This window comes from Gossypium hirsutum, chromosome A04 (genome assembly GCF_007990345.1).
Source record: "Gossypium hirsutum isolate 1008001.06 chromosome A04, Gossypium_hirsutum_v2.1, whole genome shotgun sequence".
Classification (NCBI taxonomy): Eukaryota; Viridiplantae; Streptophyta; class Magnoliopsida; order Malvales; family Malvaceae; genus Gossypium; species Gossypium hirsutum.
Window position 1 is genome coordinate 654678 of NC_053427.1, and position 20110 is coordinate 674787.

The following is a 20110-nucleotide window of genomic DNA, read 5'->3' on the forward strand; positions in this document are numbered from 1 at the left end:
TTTGAAAGAAGTTTTGCTATTTTTATCTGTACAGAATATAGTTTTGGGGAAATATGGTGTTAGGGTCTCATTTTCATTCAGAGATTATTCATAATCTCTTAATTAAAGATGAACTAACACTTCTCAAAGTTTGGCAAAAACAACATCAATTAATTACTGAAACTTAGTAATGCAAAAAACAAAATAGGTTAGCAAGAAATGAAGATAACAAATTTAGTAGTTACAAAAAATAGATAAACAATCCTTCCACAAAATACAATATTTCCACAACAAAAACATTAATTATGTGAAGAATGAATCAAACTATTTTTTACTTACAAAAATAGATTTAGTTTCTAAGTAATTGTGTCACGCCCAAAATTGGGACTAGCTATAAATAAATAAAAAAAGCGAAGAAATGACTATCATGGTATCATTATGAATGTACAAACCAAAACTGTGAAAGTCTATAAATATACATATCCAATTGAGATGTGATATGACTACATCACGATACCTAAGGAAAAGAATTGCAATAGTTATCTCATAATTGTTAATCTTAGGCTTATAACCAATTAAAAAAAGTAATATTTTTTTTTTTTGGTCTCATAATCTCTGCTAATGCTCACCATAAATGTCTCATAAAAGATGGGGAAAAGAAAAAGAAAGCATGAGAAATTAAACAGTGAATTGGAACACACTGCAGATTCTTGTTAGCTATAAAATGGTAGTAAACACTAAACAAAGCAAACCCACATATGAACAAAGTAGGATTGAATTTCATTATCTATTGAATCACATATCATCCGTCCTGTTTGACCTCCAATGCCTTACCATAATCAGTTGGGAACTACAAGCATATACTTAAACCTGCAGATAACAACTCAATGAGTAGTCCAACAAAGACATTTTGAATTACAGAAGATTCAATTATTCAAGTTTGAGTTACATTTATAAACATTTGATGATGAGAATTCATGAATATAAGGTATGGTTTAAGCCTTTGCGTATTCTTAATTTTGTGCCAAACCTATATATCTATCAACAAATTTAAGAGTAATATTTACAATAGTATTGCAGAGTAACATATTTAACATTCGATTACACTGTCAAAACATTGCAGCAACCATGAGATTAATCCAATTACAGGAATTGATATCCTAAATGGCTTTTAGTTAGCTTCATTGACGGTACAAACTAGTTAAAATTTCCAGCTTTCATGTCTTTCTTTTCCCTCAAGTAAACGTAGTCAATACTGTAAATGGTGTGGAATTATTGTACATTGTCCCACAAATGTCCGAAACTTCCACATTGATTGTAAGTTGAGTTTGGGTGAGAGTGATAGGAGGAAGCAACAGCAAGTGTGGAGTGAATAGACAATTGATAGTCATAGTCTTTCTCACCTAATCACCATTTTTTGTGGAGTAAAAGTATAGTCGGGCATTTTACAAGGAAAATCCCTTTTTTTTTCTAAAATTACGGAAATAGGCCGACTTTTTAATTATTTACCGGATTAGGCCATTTTCCCTGAAATCGCGTCCACGTCAGCGCGACTTATTGCCCACGTCAGTAAAACGCTTTCCCGGGGAGCGTTTTTGCCCCTTTTTTCAATTAGTTGTTTTAGGGTTTATGGTTAGTGGTTTAGGGTTTATGGTTAGTAGTTTAGGGTTTATGGTTAGTGGTTTAGGATTTTAGGGTTAATTCATAAAATTAACTATTAATTTTAAATACTAAATGCTAAATTAGAGTTTAGGGTTTATGGTTAGTTAATTAAATTAGGGTTATTCGATTAAATGAGCGTTAATTGATTAATTTAGGGTTAATTGATACATAATGCTTTACACATACTATTTTAATATTAGAAAAATAATTCGATTACTTCAGCGTTTCGATTAATCATTTGATTAAATGAGCGTTAATTGATTAACTTAGGGTTAGTTTAGGTTAATTGAGTAGACGTTTCTGAACAAATAGTGTCAAAAACGCTTCAAGCAGGATGCACTGTCAGCAAAATTTTGGAAAAAAGCTCCCACGTGGACGCGCTTTTGCTACAATAGTTCGTAGAAAAATAATTCTGAGTAGACGTTTCTGAACAAATAGTGTCAAAAACGTTTCAAGCAGGATGCACTGTCAGCAAAATTTCGAAAAAAGCTCCCACGTGGACGTGCTTTTGCTACAGTAGTTCGTAGAAAAATAATTCTGAGTAGACGTTTTTGAACAAATAGTGTCAAAAACGCTTCAAGCAGGATGCACTGTCAGCAAAATTTCAGAAAAAAAGCTCCCACGTGGAGGCGCTTTTGCTACAGTAGTTCGTAGAAAAATAATTCTGAGTAGACGTTTCTGAACAAATAGTGTCAAAAGCGCTTCAAGCAGGATGCACTGTCAGCAAAATTTCAGAAAAAAAATCCCACGTGGACGCGCTTTTGCTACAGTAGTTCGTAGAAAAACTGAGGCTATAAATAAGCCAAATTTTATTCTCAGGTTGCATAACTTACAGTAAAAAAAAATTGAGAGATAAACAAGAATAGAAATCTAAGATTAGTGAATGTATTAGTGCTGTTATTTACTATGATGGTGAGGCCTGTAACACCGAGAACGGTGTTGTTTTTTTATCGGAGTACACAGCGAGACTGGTTTTTAACCAGAACATAGATTTGACAGAACTTCGTAAAAGAATTAGGCACAAAATCTTTGGAACGACGCCAATGAAAGTTTTGTGTATTAAGTATCGATTTTGTGCTTCTGTTGATCCGGTGACATACGAATCATTCGACATCAAAGGTGATCGGAGCTTAGAGGCAATGGTGCAGACTCATCTCGATAGTGGATCACCCTATCTTGAGTTATATGTATAATTTTCATCGCCAAATGATGCATTTGGAACTTCAACATTTACTACTGGTGGAGAGGAATACATGACCCTTGCCCGGCACTCCGTTAGTGGGTGGCAAAACACGGAAGCGCCCGTATTTGGTAGCAGTATGAAACACCCGACCCCTACACGACACTCCGTTAGTGGATGGGACATGCACCTCAGTGGGTCGATGTTTGATGCTGGAAATATGTACTGGGGAATGACATCAACTTCAAGTGGTTGGCAATCCACATCTGATTGGAGACGTTGTGAAACGTCCACAATGAGGGATGATGTACTCCCCACGACGTCTGCCGGTGAGGGGACCTCGTATGTTGCACATGATGATCGGTTAGATGATGAGTCCGATCAGATCCACCTCGAGAGGCTGGCCCCGATGGTGCAGAAATTGCATTATTTTCTGAACCAGAGATTGTTCCAACCATACCTGAAGATGTCGAAGGGGGTTCAGATGATGAAGAAAATGTGCGATTCAAGGCGTACTCGCCTCAGCCCACATGCATAATGTCGATTCAAGGCGTACTCGGCTCCGGGAACGTGTCTCGTAACCAACCCATCTAGATCCGACCTCCGTTAATATAATCCGGTATAGCACCCAAAAGCTCGTAGCATACGGTGCTCCAATCAGTAGATGATGCGGATCCGGTGACTGCGTACCCATCCACCGGCAATCCCAATTGCAAATGCACGTCTTGCAGAGTGATAGTACATTCTCCGCATGGAAGATCAAAAGTATGCTTCTCGGGTCTCCACCTCTCTATCAACGCATTGATTAGTTTTGGGTCCAACTTGCACCCCCGGCTTATCGTAGCCACGTGCCAGAATCTCGCTTCCCGCAAGTAATTCTAGATCAAGGGCGATGGAGGATTAGGCATATTACGAATGTAACATTCTAACACCCGATCTACAGACTATTATAAAAAATTATAAAACAAAAATTAATTAAAATTGCATAAATTAATTAATGCAAACATCATAGCTGAAAATTAAATTAAAAAATTAAATTTGCATAAATGAAAATTAAATTTTCATAAATAAATTAAAGTATCACTTACCATTTTCATTTGCTCAACGAAGATGCTTATTATCAAGACGAATTAGTTCTCTGGCCATTGCTAGCACGATGGTAATTTTTTTAATTTAAAAATATTAAATTCAAAAAAATTTTAAACAGAGAAATTTGGTAAAATTTTGATGGAATTTTAAGAAATGTTCACTAAAAATTGATAGATTTTTTAAGGGAATATTGAAAGAAAATCGAGATTAAACAAAGAATTGTGTGAAAAATAAAGGAGGGGATTGAAATTTTGAGAGAATTAGAGAATTTGAGAGTGATTTGTGTGAAAAAATGAATTAGGGGGGCCATTTTATAGTTTTTTTTCCTGACAGTTGGAAGTATCACGGTCAAATTTTTGACAGTTGAACGGGCAAAAACGCTCCCCTAGGGAAGCGTTTTGTCCACGTCAGCAAAGCGCGCCCCTCAAGGACGCGATTTCTGCTGACGTGGACAAAACGCTTCCCTGGGGGAGCGTTTTGCTGACGTGGACAATAAAATCGCTGACGTGGACGCGATTTCGGAGAAAACGGCCTAATCCGATAAATAATTAAAAAGTCAGCCTATTTCCGTAATTTTAGAAAAAAAGGGAGTTTCCTTGTAAAATACCCAGTATAGTTAATACTGAAAATTTTCCATAATTTGAAATTCCACGGAAACAAGACCAAGCGGAATGTTTGTGGTTGAGGACACTTAAACACACCCAATTTCTAACCATTTTAGTGTCACATGGAACTTAAAATTTAAATGTTTTTTTTTTTACCTGCATTTATATGTTCATAATTTTGTCCCAAATTAAACCTATATATCTATCAACATATTTGAGTAACAATAATATATACAATAGCATTGCAGATATATATATATATATATTTATGGGTTAAAAAGAGAAATTACGAAATAACATTGACCCACAATTTCATCAAAAGAACAATTTCCAGTAAGACTCATCAGAATAATTTGTAGTGTTAATATAATTCAAAAAGTGGATCTACCATAAAGATAATTTTATTGGACAAAACATGTTGACGAACAAATATAAATGTTAAATATAAGATCTAAACAAATAATATAAACAAATATTTATATTTATGTAAAAACACTAGATCTAAATAAAACAAATTAAATAAATATTTATATTAATTTAAAGCATTAAATCTGAAAATAATTAAATAAACAAGTTTTTGAAAAACCAACAATCGAATAAGGGAATCAAGTTTTATTAGATGTTGAGGCATGTTTTTATAGTTTCCTTAAAGACCGATTCGGTCGCTCCTATGGCACTTGGAGAAACGCAGGTCATCTGTCTCTCAGGATAGAACAACAAAATAATCGCAGCAATAGTACCTATGTAGTGATCAACGAACAAACATTGCCTTCTTCTATTACTGAAACATTTGAAAATTTTTGAGGGAAAAATAAAAGAATTCTTGAGAGTGAAATAAATTCGTTGTGTGTAAAAAATTTTGAAGAATTCTTTAGGTTTTTATAAACATTCAATATGGAGGAATTTTAGATATTTCAATGAATAAAATCAATTTGAATAAAATCAAATCAAATTGAGATATTTGTCCTTTTAAATAGATTCCGTATAATATCTTTTGTATTGGGCTAAAATATCAGCATCCTCTTCTTGGGCCCGATGTCTAGACATTTTGTGTCACCAATGTTTTGCTGGTGCGCCCTAACCTCAATGGATTTAGATTTGTACCCCCACTGCGCACGAGACAGGGTTTCGAGCTTTAGTCATTAAATAGCTATTAAGTTGATTTACACACACATATATATACAAGTTCTATATAGTTTTATGATTCAACATAGGACTAATGCTTCTCATTTTCCTCAACACAAGTCACAAGTAGATTACCGTTGTAAATGTCTCATAGTTTTATGATTCAAACTCTCTACCTTTACCAATCACAAATATGCCTCAAATTTTTCAAAAATTACCATTTTGCCAATAAATTCTAAAGGTATCTCGAACTTCAATGCATGAATGTGAAATTTTCTCACCTAATTGCGGTTTTCTCGAGTAAATGTATGCAGTCAATATTGCAAAATTTTCATATTATTTGTGTAGAATTCTGCATTATGCAGATGTCCCACATCGCTTGTGGGTTATCTTTGGTTGACACAAACAGTAAGAGCAGTATAAGTCAATAGACGCTAACAGTGTTGGACCAAACTTTACGTCTTATATTCTTTTGATATGAGATCTTCTTTTTTTCTATTTTACTTTTCTAGTTAGCTAAAAGAGAAATAGTAATACGTGGCACTACCACATCATCATAAAATTGCTGACATGGCAGTGATATGCTCTTACTAAAAAAAAAGTGTACCAAAAAATATACATTAAACTAGTATATTTATTATCCACGTTTCGCGTTGAGGTAATTATTTATTTATTTTTAACTACATTATAGAGGAAATATTTAATAATTGTAATATGCTCAAATTTCTTGCACTCTTTATATATTTGAAGTTTAATTTCTATACTTTTATTTTTAAAAATTTAGTCCCTCTACAATTTTATAATAGACTTGAAATTATAGTTGGCCAAAAGAGAAATAGTTAACCAAGTAATATTGACTCCACTTTAAGGAAAAGTAATCATTCCCTAATAAATTTATTAGAATCCCAGTCTAACAAACTAATTTATATAATATACACAAACTAATTTTAATGTAACACAACTTTCAATAATTAATTAATTTTTGAAGATTATCATATGAAAGCCACATCAATAATTAATTAATTTTTAAAAATTATTAAAATTATTAAAATTATTTTTAATTTTTAAAAAATTAATTGATTGTTGACGTGACATACACATGTACTGTCATGTGGATGTCACGTCAACAAAGTTAATAAACATTAACTTTTCTATATATTTTTAGGTGATTTGACAAATAATGCAAGTTTAAGAGCTAAAAAAATGAAAAATTAAATGAAGGGCTAAAATAGGGGAGAAGCCAGAAAAATTTTTTAGGGCGCCAAAATTAAATTATAATATTTACGATAGTAAAAATGTAATTTTACCATTTTCATACTCTATATCTTTATAATTTTTAAATAATTAAATTAAATTTTTATCAATTTTAGGGAGCGCTATATTGCAATTTTAGGCAGGCCCTTGCTAACCACTAATTATGCCCCTGAGTTAAAATGATTCTTTTTTATAAAGTTGGAGAACCAAATAAATCATTATAATTTTTTTTATTGGCTAAGATTTCCCTGAATAATCAGTGCAAAAATATTTACTTGTAAACTAATTAGTCTACTTACCAAGTATTGGCTTTAATTATTCATCATTCATGCTTTTTTTCCTCAGCACATCAAACTTAGGTGAATTCGGATGGGTGATTGAGTACAGTGTGGTGCGTTAAATTTATTTTTGGTCTCACGCTACAATATCTAATCTCACCGCCACAGTTATTTTTACACTAATTTTAGATGAACGTACCATGCATTCAAACTCACTCTTAATCTATATTATAAATTATTTTGTAGGTGTGGAGTTCCTGTACATTATGCTGCAAATGACTGAAATTTCCTTATTACTTGTCGATTAAGTTTGTTTGACAATGAGAGGAAGCCGGACCAAGTGAAGTCAATAGATGTTGGCAGTCTTGGTATTTGAACCAAACTACTTAATATATTTTGAAATTGAATGCATTGATGTGAAACCAGTAAACACGTTGAGACAAATATTAGGTGCTTCAGAGGAAATGAAAAGCCCAATAAAAATGTTGATGTGAGTTTAGGCAAAATTGGTGTATCCCATCTCCTTATTAATTTCCTTTCAAAGAAGCTTAATTGCCAGTGCAAATGGTGTGTTGTATCGAGTCTCTACTGTCTTCCACCATCTAGGACCAAACATGAGGTGTTATAGGAAATAAGACCAAGTCAATATACAGTGAAAGGTTTCTCTAATGGAAGTACTAGCCGCTTTCACACTGCAAACTTATAGTTTGTGGTCAAGGACGATCAACCATTTGAAATCATCATTTGATAATACCAATTACACTAAATAGAATTTCTCATTCACGATATACAACATTTAGAACTTTTTTCGAATTAAAACTCTTATTATTGCATTAGTTCGCTTAATGGATCATCCTGTTATATTTGACTTTTATCTAATATATTTATGTCGTTTTATTTATAGCATTGTAATGAAAGATATAACCACTAGAATAAAAAAAAAATCCATGACAACTCCCTTTAAAATCAACTTGGACTCTTGAATCTTGATAAAAAATTGCTTGTTCTCAAAGTAATTTTCTGCTCTCCCCTTGTAGCTTATTTCTTCCCTTTTCATTTCCCTATTTATACTCTTAAAGTGCTAAATCCCCTAAGAAATGTAACTTGCAATTGTCAGCACATATATTTCCCGAGATCGACACACTTTGGGCACATAGACATGTGGCTCCACATAATCATGTGGATTGCCTGTGTGAAAATTTGTTGCATGTGCATAGCTTCCGGAATGCTCCAAAATTTCTACCGATTTTCAGTCCTATTGCTCCCAGGGCCCTATTAAACATTAAAACATGAATTAAAAGATTAGAAGTATATAATTCACAATTAATGCCACATAATCACCCAACAATGCACTAAGAATGAGGCCAAAAAATACTACTTTTGACACTTATCAATGGTGGTGTTATGAAATTAAAAATTTAATGAAGTAAACCTAATTGGTCTCCGATTTGGTATTACCTAATTAGAGGAATTGATATCGTTAATGGCTTTTAGTCGACAGTAAAAACAAGTTAGAATTTCCAGCAACCATGTCATTTTTTCCCCACCTACCTCTCGAGTAAACGTAGTCGATATTTCAAATTGTTGTTATTTTGTATGGAATTATTGGACATTCTTCTGCAACTATTTGAAATTTCTTCATTGCTTGTAAATTTTAATATATATATTTTTTATTTTTTAAAAACACTTTTTTATATATTTTTAAAAATTAATTAATTACTGACATGGCATCCATGTGGCAATCCATGTGTATGCCTCGTCAACAAAGTTTACAAACGTTAACTTTTCCATCCATTTTGAAGTGGTTTGAGAAATAACACAAGTTTAAAGGCTAAAAAAGCAAAAAAAAATTAAATGGAAGGCTAAAATAACCTTTTAAAGAAAATTAGAGAGCTAAATAAGTCATTATAGCAAAAATTTTTCCACAAAAATGCAGATTCCCGAGTAGTTTTCTTGCAATTAATAGAAAATGACACACATTTAGTGCCAACCAATGAAATATTTCCACATCCGCCTTGAATTTTTAAGCAATAAATTGGAATAGTATGTTTCTTTTAAGTTAGGGTGAGAGTGATAGGAGGAAGCAACAGCAAGTGAAGTCAATAGACAACTGATAGTCTTAGTCCTTTTTTGTGGAGTAAAGTATAGTAATTGTCAATACTGCAAAATTTCCATATATGTGTTGAATTAAATGTCCCACATTGCATGTGGATTATCTTTGGTTGACACGGACAGCAATAGGACTAAACTTTACGTGTTATAGTCTTTTAAACTGAGTTAATGAAAATTAACCATTCCCATAAAAATTAGTTATAGTCTTAATTTATAACAAAGGAAAGAGTAATTTGAGTTTAACTCAAAATTTAATATGTCACCAATGGTTGATGGCGTGGCACTATCTTGTCAGTGATTAGTAATCATGTGGCACTATCACTTTAACAAATAGTGTTGGTGTGGCGTCCGTTAACGGTCACGTAGGCAGTGCCAATTTAATGAAAAATAACAATTCCCAATTAAATTTATTAGAATTTGTTATAGCATAAATTTATATCAAATGAGATTTTAGATTTGATTTATGAGGTTATATATATACACATTTATATTAATTATCTTTGTTTGACAGGCAAGTGAATAGACACTCAAATTCTTTATGTGATATAGGAAAGAAGACTAAATCAGTCTAATTCGTAATTTAGGGAGTTCAAATGAAATACAAGATTTTGCTAAAAAAAAAGGCATCCAATTTTAAGAATGAAAATATATGGTAAAAAAGAAGTGGTTGTGGATGATTGTAAAAAGCATCCATAGCTTTTCAATGTAAAAGAAAAAAAAAAGACAGTAACACTAATGTTGTGGTATTATTTGTTGCCTATAAATACCATTCCTATCCTTCATCTTCCTCTACAAACTTAACATGGCCTCCTATCTCTTTCTCTCCTTATTCCTCTTCTTTCCCCATCTTATATGCTTCTTCTTCTTCTTCAGGATCTCACTCTTGCTCTCACCACAAAGCTGCTTCTCTAATCCAGTTCAAGAATTCCTTTTCCATCACTCAAACAAGGGATGCTGCTGTGTATTGCGATGATATTGCTGGCCTTAAATCTTATCCCAAAACAAATTCATGGAAGGAGGGTACAGATTGTTGCTCATGGGATGGGGTCACTTGTGACCACCTAAATGCTCATGTTATTGCCCTTGACTTGAGCTGCAGTTGGCTATATGGCAACTTCCCTTCCAATACCACTCTTTTCCTTCTTCCTCACCTTCAAAAACTCAACCTTTCCTACAATGATTTTAGTCTTTCCAAAATTCCATCCGCAAATTTTTTTTGGAGGATTGCCTGACTCGATGGGGAATCTTGTGTCCTTGAAGTTTTTAGATCTCTCCTACTCCCAACTTATTAGGACTGGTTCCAAGATCACTGGGAAACCTCTTGCAACTTAATCATTTAGACTTGTCGTGGAACCAATTGAGTGGACAAATTCCAAGATCATTGGGGAACCTCTTGCAACTCACTCATTTAGTGTTGTGGCAAAACCAATTGAGTGGAAAAATTCCAAGATCATTGGGGAACCTCTTGCAACTCACTCATTTAAGCTTATCGGGGAACCAATTGAGTAGACAAATTCCATTATCAATTCTAAACCTAACGCAGCTTGAATACTTGAGAATAGGTGAAAATTCATTACAAGGTTCCATTCCAGATGAGGTAATCGCTTTTCCTAATCTAATATCTTTAAGCTTAACTGGTAATTTACTCAATGGAACACTTCCGTCATGGTTGTACACTGCTCCCTCCTTAAAGGTAATGGAACTCTCTCAAAATCAATTCAGTGGGCATATCAAAGAATTTCAATCCAAATCACTAGAATTGATAAGGTTAAACAATAATAAACTCCAAGGTCCTCTTCCATCTTCAATATTCCAACTTCTCCATCTAACCGAGCTCGACTTACCCTCAAATAATCTTAGTGGTGTCATAGAGTTGAGCATGTTCTCAAACCTTCCAAATCTCGTATATCTTGACCTTTCATATAACAACCAATCCTTAACATCTAATACTACTTCTACTGTTAATCTTACAAGCTTACTTTTGTCATCTTGCAATCTTAGTGAATTCCCCCATTTTTAAAAGGGCTTAAAAGTTTGGAAAGTTTAGACCTATCTTACAACAGAATTGAAGGCAAGATTCCACAGTGGATGCAAGAGGTGGGGAATGACTCTTTGTTGTATTTAAATGTATCTCATAACTTTTTGACAGAAGTTGAGCAATTTCCATGGAAGAATATTACAGTTCTTGACTTAAGCTCCAATTTGATCCGTGGAAATCTTTCGATTCCAGCTTCGAGGATCAGTGTCTTTCTGATTCAAATAATAGTTTCAATGGAGAGGTCTCTTCTTTAATCTGCAATGTCACTTTTCTTCAAATTCTTGATTTGTCCCACAATAACTTGAGTGGAACAATCCCGCAATGTTTTGGAAATTTGAGCGACAGCCTTGGATTCTTGAATCTGAAGAAAAACAAGTTTTATGGGACGATTCCTCTAACATTTGCGAAGGGCTGCCAATTGAGTAATTTCAACTTAAATGGAAATCTATTAGAAGGGCCTTTGACACCATCCATCTTTAATTGTAAAGGTCTGGAAGTGCTAGATCTTGGAAACAACAAGATCAATGATACATTTCCTCACTGGTTGGGAAGTCTTCCACAGCTACAAGTTCTTGTATTGAAGTCAAATCATATGCATGGTTCCTTGTGTGTCAATAGCTCCAAGTCTAGCCCCTTTTTTTTCTCTAAAATCCAAATTTTTGACCTCTCAAGTAATTATTTTTCCGGACCCCTACCAGTGAGATACATCAACAGCTTCAAGGCTATCATAAATCTAGAGAAGATTGGGAGTACAGTGTCGTACATGGGTGAAAATGATCATGGAGGGCGTGGCTTCTATACCTATTCCATTGGAATTGTTATAAAAGGACAATATATGGAATTGGTGAAAATTTTCAACATGTGGATGATCATTGATCTATCAAACAATCAGTTTGAAGGGGAGATTCCAAAGGTTATTGGGAAGCTTAACTTACTAAAAGGGCTCAACCTTTCTCATAATAACCTAAATGGTGGTATCCCCACCTCAACAAGGAATTTGACAAGTCTTGAATGGTTGGACCTATCTTCAAACAGGTTGTCCGGGACGATTCCAAATAGATTGACAGATCTGTCATTTCTTTCGTCCTTAAATGTTTCTAAAAATCAACTCCATGGTCAGATTCCTCAAGGAAAACAATTCAACACATTTGGAAATGATTCATATGAAGGAAATAAGTGTTGTTCCAATAGGGTCGGAAGCGTGTAAATTATTGTACTAAAAAATCACACCAAGTTCAATTCCCAGGGAAGAGAGGTGGATCACATGGATCTCTTAAATACCAAGTCCTTCCTTAGACAGAATATCCCTTCTATAGTAATTTAATAGCACAATTAAATACTACTATTATACCCTCAAATATTGAAAGAAAAATAGGACAAGAAAGAACACAAGAGTTTTAACGAGGTTCGGTAAATTATACCTACGTCCTTGGGCACTAACACCAGATGATAACTTTACTATCTTCAAAGTATTACAAACAAATAGAATTCCTTAAGAATTCTCAAATGGGAGAAAAAGAAAACTAAGAGAGAAAGATTGGTTGGGATGAATTGAAATGAGAAATGAGAAGGCCTATTTATAGTTGAGGTTCAAGGACCAAACAATAAATAGCCCATTATCTCAAGGACCAAAAAAAAATTATCCTTTGCCACTTTTCCAAAGTTGGTGGTTGTCAATATTGATTGTCTCCCATTAATGTTAATGGCAACCATTATTAATTGTCTTCCATTAATGTTAACAATCTTCACCTTGAAGATTTGATTAGGATAATCACATCTTCACACACTTCCTTCAACTCCCCAAATTCGATAAAGCTATCTTTTGTAGTGCCTACAAATGCGCTCTCGAGCGCCATACACCTGAAGGTGCTCAAATTCTCAGGATGTTAATGAAGTTCAAACAATGATTAAACTTGATTGTTGTTACCACCTTGGTCATCATATCTGCGGGATTATCTGCTGTTGGAATCTTCTGAAGTAGAATTTTTCCTTTTTCAAAGACTTCCCGCACAAAGTGATATCTTACGTCGATATGTTTGGTTCTTGAATGATAGACTTGATTTTTCGCTAAATGAATAGCGCTCTGACTGTCACAATATAAACTTATGTGACTTTGAACAACTCCTAAGTCTTTCAACAATCCATTAAGCCAAATAGCCTCCTTAACAGCTTTTGTAACTGCCATATATTCTGCCTCTGTAGTAGACACAGCTACTGTAGACTGTAAGGTAGACTTCCAACTCACTGGGGCTTTCGCAAGAGTAAACAGATACCCCGTAGTTGAACGACGTTTATCTAAATCACCAGCAAAGTCGGAATCAACATATCCAACTACAAACTGACCAAGTGCTTCATCCTGTTCAAAAATTAAACCAACATCTACGGTTTTTTGAAGATACGGTAGAATCCATTTCACAGCTTGCCAATGTCCTTTTCCAGGATCATGCATATACCTGCTCACAACTCCAACAGCTTGTGAAATGTCAGGCCTCGTACACACCATCGCATACATCAAACTCCCAACTGCATTAGCATATGGGACTTTCGCCATATATTCTCTTTCATCTTTAGTCTTCGGAGATAATTGAGCACTAAGTTTCAAATGAGAAGCAAGTGGGGTACTTACATGTTTTGTGTTTTCATTTACACCAAAACATTGTAATACCTTTTTCAGATATTGCTTCTGATTTAAACAGAGCTTGCCTCTCGGTCTATCTCTACTTATCTCCATGCCGAGAATCTTCTTGGCCTCACCTAGATCTTTCATCTCGAACTCTTGATTCAACTGAGCCTTCAGCTTATCTATCTCATTTTGGCTCTTCGAAGCGATTAACATATCATCAACATACAAGAGTAGATAAATGAAAGATCCGTCATGCAGCTTCTGCAAATATACACAATTGTCATATTTGCTTCTTGTGTACTTCTGCCTTCTCATAAAGCTATCAAATCGCTTGTACCACTGCCTCGGGGATTGCTTCAATCCATATAGCGATTTGTTAAGCTTACAAATCCAATTTCTACCACCAGCATCTGTGTATCCTTCTGGCTGAGTCATATAGATCTCCTCTTCTAACTCACCATGCAAGAAAGCCGTCTTAACATCAAGTTGAGCTAGCTCCAAATTCAACTGTGCTACCAAGGCCAACAAAATTCTAATGGAGGAATGCTTCACAATAGGGGAAAATACATCATTGTAGTCAATTCCCTCCTTCTGAGCGTAGCCTTTAGCTACCAATCTTGCCTTGTAGCGAATATCCTTCTTGCTAGGAGATCCATCTTTCTTTGCGAATACCCACTTGCATCCGATTGCCCTTTTACCTTTCGGTAATTGCGCCAACTTCCAAGTATTGTTCTTCCGGAGAGACTGCATTTCTTCATCCATGGCGCTTTTCCATTTATCACTTTCTAAGCTTTGCATTGCTTCTTGATAAGTGATAGGAATATCATCAACAACGGGAAGGGCGTAGGCCACCATATCAGTAAATCGAGTAGGTTTACGAATTTCTCTCCGTGGCCTTGCAACTGCAACTGGTTCTGGTGTACTTAGTGGTTCTTGAGTCAGAACCTCTTCAACCTCTAATTCCTCCATTGTGGCTGGAGAATTAGACTTATTAACTGGGCAAATCCCCATCTGCTCAAACTCCACCTGTTTTGGAGTACACTCCACCTGCTGTGGGGTATTGCTCGTCTGAATATCTTTATCTGCTACCTTTTTCAATGTGGCAGATTCATAAAAGGTAACATCTCTGCTACAGATCATTTTCTTTGTGCTTAAGCACCAAAGACGAAATCCCTTCACTCCAGAAGTGATTCCCATAAAGAGAGCTTTCTTTGCCCTCAGATCTAACTTTGACTCCTTCACATGGTAATATGTAGTGGTTCCAAACACATGTAAGGAATCATAATCTGTAGCCGATTTTCCAGACCATACCTCTATAGGAGTTTTTCTTTCTAATGCAGATGATGGCAAACGATTAACAAGATGGCCAACGTATGTCACAGCCTCAGCCCAAAATTGCTTGCCCAACCCAGCATTGGACAACATACATCGAACTTTCTCCAGCAATGTTCGATTCATACGCTCTGCCAATCCATTCTGCTGTGGTGTATCCCTAACTGTGAAGTGTCGAACAATACCATACTCTTGGCACACATCGAAGAACGGATCACTTTTATATTCCCCTCCATTGTCCGTCCTAAGCCGCTTGATTTTCTTGCCAGTCTGGTTTTCGATCATAGTTTTCCATTTAAGAAAAACTCTAAGCACTTCATCCTTAGTTCTCATGGTATACACCCAAACTCTTCTGGAAAAGTCATCAACAAAAGTAACAAAGTAGTGTTTTCCTCCCAATGAAGGTGTCTTGGAAGGCCCCAATGCATCTGAGTGAACATATTCCAAAATACCTTTTGTATTATGGATAGCAGTACCGAATTTCACTCTCTTTTGCTTTCCCAGAACACAATGCTCGCAAAATTTTAATTTGCAAGCCTTTGCACCTTTCAACAATCCTTGCTTTGCCAGAATTTGCAAGGATTTTTCGCTGGCATGTCCCAACTTCATATGCCACAACTGTATTGAGTCCAATTCTTTATTGCCGGAAGCTGCAGCGACTGCTCCAATAACTGTACTACCTTGGTAGTAATACAAGTTATTTTTCCTGATGCCCTTCAATATCACAAGTGCGCCAGATGTCACTTTCAAAACCCCATCTCTCATAGTAACAACTGAACCATTGGATTTCAAGGCTCCCAATGAGATGAGATTTTTCTTCAAACTGGGCACGTACCGAACATCAGTAAGAACTCTGGTTGATCCATCTTTATTCTTTAATTGGATTGAACCTATCCCAACAGTTTTACAGGCATTGTCATTGCCCATATAAACAACTCCTCCATTTAGTTCTACTAAATCAGAGAACCACTCCCGGTTAGGGGACATATGATAGGTACAACCCGAATCCAATATCCACTCATCTGAATGGAACGACGATGATGATGCAACCAGTGATAGTTCAGAGTCACTAGTATCATGCTTAGCAACACAAGCATCTACAGCAGCTTTTCCCTTATTCTTCAGCTTTGGACAATTTTTCTTCCAGTGGCCTTTCTCATGACAAAAAGCACATTCATCTTTCCCGAGTCTGGACTTTGAATTTGATCTCCCCTTTTGAGTTTTCTTCCGAGTGTATGAACGACCTCGGACTACTAAAGCTTCTGTATCTCTGATTGAGTTTTTCTGTTTGTCCTTCTTTCTCTGTTCATAACTATATAAGGCCGCACAGACTTCGCTCAGAGATATATCACTCCTGCCATGAAGTAGAGTAGTTTCTAGGAACTCAAACTCCTTAGGAAGTGACCCCAACAGCATCAAAGCCAAATCTTCATCTTTGAATGTCTCATCCATATTCAGCAAATCAGTGACTAACTGATTAAATTTGGTGATGTGATCATTCATTGTGGTACTTGGGACGTATGTGAAGCGAAACAGTCTTTTCTTCAAGTGGAGCTTATTTTGACTGTTTTTCTTCAAAAATTTTTCTTCAAGTGCCACCCACAACTTATTTGCAGAAGTCTCCTTTGAAAAAGCATACCTCTGCTCTCGAGAAAGGCATGATCGAATTGTGCCACATGCCAACCGATTGATCGCCTTCCAATCTTTCTCCTGTACATCATCTGGTTTCTCTTTATCAATGGCAATGTCTAGACCCTGCTGAAAAAGGGCATCTAGAACCTCACTTTGCCACATACCAAAATGGCCCGTGCCATCAAGGATCTCCACGGCCAATCTTGCATTTGCAATTGTCGGTCTTGTCCACATGAACGATGTTGAAGCTCCTACACCGACTGTTTTCTCCATAATCTTTCAATATACCTAAGGAAATCTTTTCTGATATGGAAGATCAGTTCAAACTGCAACCACAGAGCATACTACTATTAACCTTCGGCTCTTGATACCACTTGTTGTTCCAATAGGGTCGGAAGCATGTAAATTATTGTACTAAAAAATCACACAAAGTTCAATTCCCTGGGAAGAGAGGTGGATCACATGGATCTCTTAAATACCAAGTCTTTCCTTAGACAGAATATCCCTTCTATGGTAATTTAATAGCACAATTAAATATTACTATTATACCCTCAAATATTGAAAGAAAAATAGGACAAGAAAGAACACAAGAGTTTTAACGAGGTTCGGTAAATTATACTTACGTCCTCGGGCACTAACACCAGATGATAACTTTACTATCTTCAAAGTATTACAAACAAATAGAATTCCTTAAGAATTATCAAATGGGAGAAAAAGAAAACTAAGAGAGAAAGATTGGTTGGGATGAATTGAAATGAGAAATGAGAAGGCCTATTTATAGTTGAGGTTCAAGGACCAAACAATAAATAGCCCATTATCTCAAGGACCAAAAAAAATTATCCCTTGCCACTTTTCCAAAGTTGGTGGTTGTCATTATTGATTGTCTCCCATTAATGTTAATGGCAACCATTATTAATTGTCTTCCATTAATGTTAACAATAAGGAGCTATGTGGGTTTCCGGTCTCGAAAGGTTGTAACATCATTGAGCTAGCACCTCCAAATGTGCTTGAAAAGGATGGCTCAAAATCAAACATTGCTTGTGGTTGGAAAGTGGTGTTGATAGGTTATAGATACGGAATAGTGCTCGGAATGTCGGTGGGATATGTTGTTTTCCAAATCGGTAAGCCAAAATGGTTGGTGAATTTGGTTGAAAGCCAACATGAGAAGAGGCGAAGAAGAATGTCAAAGAAAGGCAATCGCAGCAATAGACGAAGAAGGATCTAATTACTGCAAATGATGTTCAAGAATTAGTGTTGTATTTGCCTATGGTTAAGGGTTGCATTGGTATCTGTCTGTCTTTATTATTGTACCAATTCCTCCGTCTTTCATTGCATTTCGTACTATCTGTAATGGTTTGTTTGAGTGTAACATTTTGTATGGTGCTGTTGTTTATATCTTCTTTCATGACTTTGAACTTAGTCTCAATAATCTTTGCTACTGCTCGCTAAAGGAGAACCAAATGCCTCAATGATCTCTGTTGTATTTTCATAATTTTTTTACAAGTTAGCAGTAAAAGGGTTGGTTATATGGAGACTGCAGCAATAATTTTGGAAAAAATTCTCAAGAATTCTTGAGACTTTTATAGGCATTCAATATAAAGAAATTTTTAAAATTTTCATGAATAAAGATACAAATCTGCATTAAAGGTGCCTTTAAATCAGTTTAATTAGAATCTAATCAAATTGATTATAATCAAATCAAATTGAGATATTTGTGCAACATCATTGAGCCACTACCTGTGAGATACATCAACAACTTCAAGGCTATCATAAATCTCAAGAAAAATGGTAGTGCAAGGTCATACATGGGCTTGAAGTATGCTTCTATCCATAGTGGATTCTATACCTATTCCATCGGAATTATTATGAAAGGAACCTATATGGAATTGGAAAAAATTTTCACCATGTGGATGATCATTGATCTCTCAAACAATCAGTTTGAAGGAGAGATTCCAAAGGTTATTGGGAAGCTTAACTTACTGAAAGGGCTTAACCTTTCTCATAATAACCTTAATGGTAGGATCCCCACATCAGTAGGGAATTTGACAAGTCTTGAATGGTTGGACCTATCTTCAAACAGGTTGTCTGGGACGATTCCAAATAGATTGGCAGATCTTCCATTTCTTTCGTCCATAAATGTTTCTGAAAATCAACTCCATGGTCAGATTCCTCAAGGAAAACAATACAACAGATTTGGAAATGATTCATATGAAGGAAATAAGGGACTATGCGGGTTTCCGGTCTCGAAAGTTTGCAACATCATTGAGCCAGCCCCTCCAAATGTGCTTGAAAAAGATGGCTCAAAATCAAATATTGCTTTTGGTTGGAAAGTGGTGTTGATAGGTTATGGATGCGGAATACTGCTCGGAATGTCGGTGGGATATGTTGTTTCCCAAACTGGTAAGCAGAAATGGTTGGTGAATTTGGTTGAAAACCAAAATGAGAAGAGGCGAAGAAAAAAGTCAAAGAATTACATAGTTTCCAAACAAGCTGGGAGGAAGGATTGCAAGAGAACTGCTAAATTTGATGGCTCTTTCTATGTTAAACCTTTCAATGAATGAATTGGTTGGGTGCATCCCTCAAGGAAAACAATTCAATACCTTTGAAAATACTTCCTATGAAGGCAACAAAGGATTACATGGTTTTCCATTGTCAAGTGATTGCAACAATAATGAGCTACCACTACCTTCAAACTTATCAGAAGAAGGTGGATCAAAATGAAACATTGATTTTGGGTGGAAAGTAGGGTTATTGGGTTATGGATGTGGAGTGGTGTTAGGATTGGGCGTGGGATATGTTATTTTCCAAACTGGTAAGCCAAAGTGGATAGTGAGTTTGGTTGAAGATCATATTCAGAAGAGGCAGAGAAGAGAGCCAATGACCAGGAATCGCAGCAATGGAGGAAGAAGGATTAGGCAGAGCAAATGATGTTCAAGCATTTCTGTTGTATTTTCATATATATATTTTTATGGTGTGTCTAACGTTTAGCTATATGTCTTTATCTTTTAGTATAGTATTTCAATAACCTGTAAAGATCTATTCTCAATGTACTCTTACATAGTTGTAGCTATTTATGTCTTTTTGAATGACTTCAACTGTTTTCCTACTAAAAAATCTCCCCCATCGAAATATATCTAATGGTATTAATGATGGAATTAACAGGTTATGTTTATAGCTAACAAGACAATCAAGCTGCAGAGA

At 35.4% G+C, this 20110-nt stretch overlaps 2 protein-coding genes across 2 annotated transcripts; both read left to right on the forward strand.

Moving 5' to 3' along the window:
- Positions 1-3116: 3116 nt before the first annotated feature.
- On the forward strand, positions 3117-12381 carry LOC107931110 (receptor-like protein 43). The gene is made up of 6 exons (XM_016862892.1): positions 3117-3150; positions 3207-3398; positions 10158-10382; positions 10577-10977; positions 11480-12235; positions 12358-12381. The coding sequence occupies exons 1-6, from the start codon at positions 3117-3119 to the stop codon at positions 12379-12381; spliced, it is 1632 nt and encodes a 543-aa protein (XP_016718381.1).
- Positions 12382-18714: 6333 nt separating this feature from the next.
- Positions 18715-19470, forward strand: LOC107944231 (putative receptor like protein 25). Its single transcript, XM_016878052.2, has one exon. The coding sequence runs from the start codon at positions 18715-18717 to the stop codon at positions 19468-19470; it is 756 nt and encodes a 251-aa protein (XP_016733541.2).
- Positions 19471-20110: the final 640 nt, after the last annotated feature.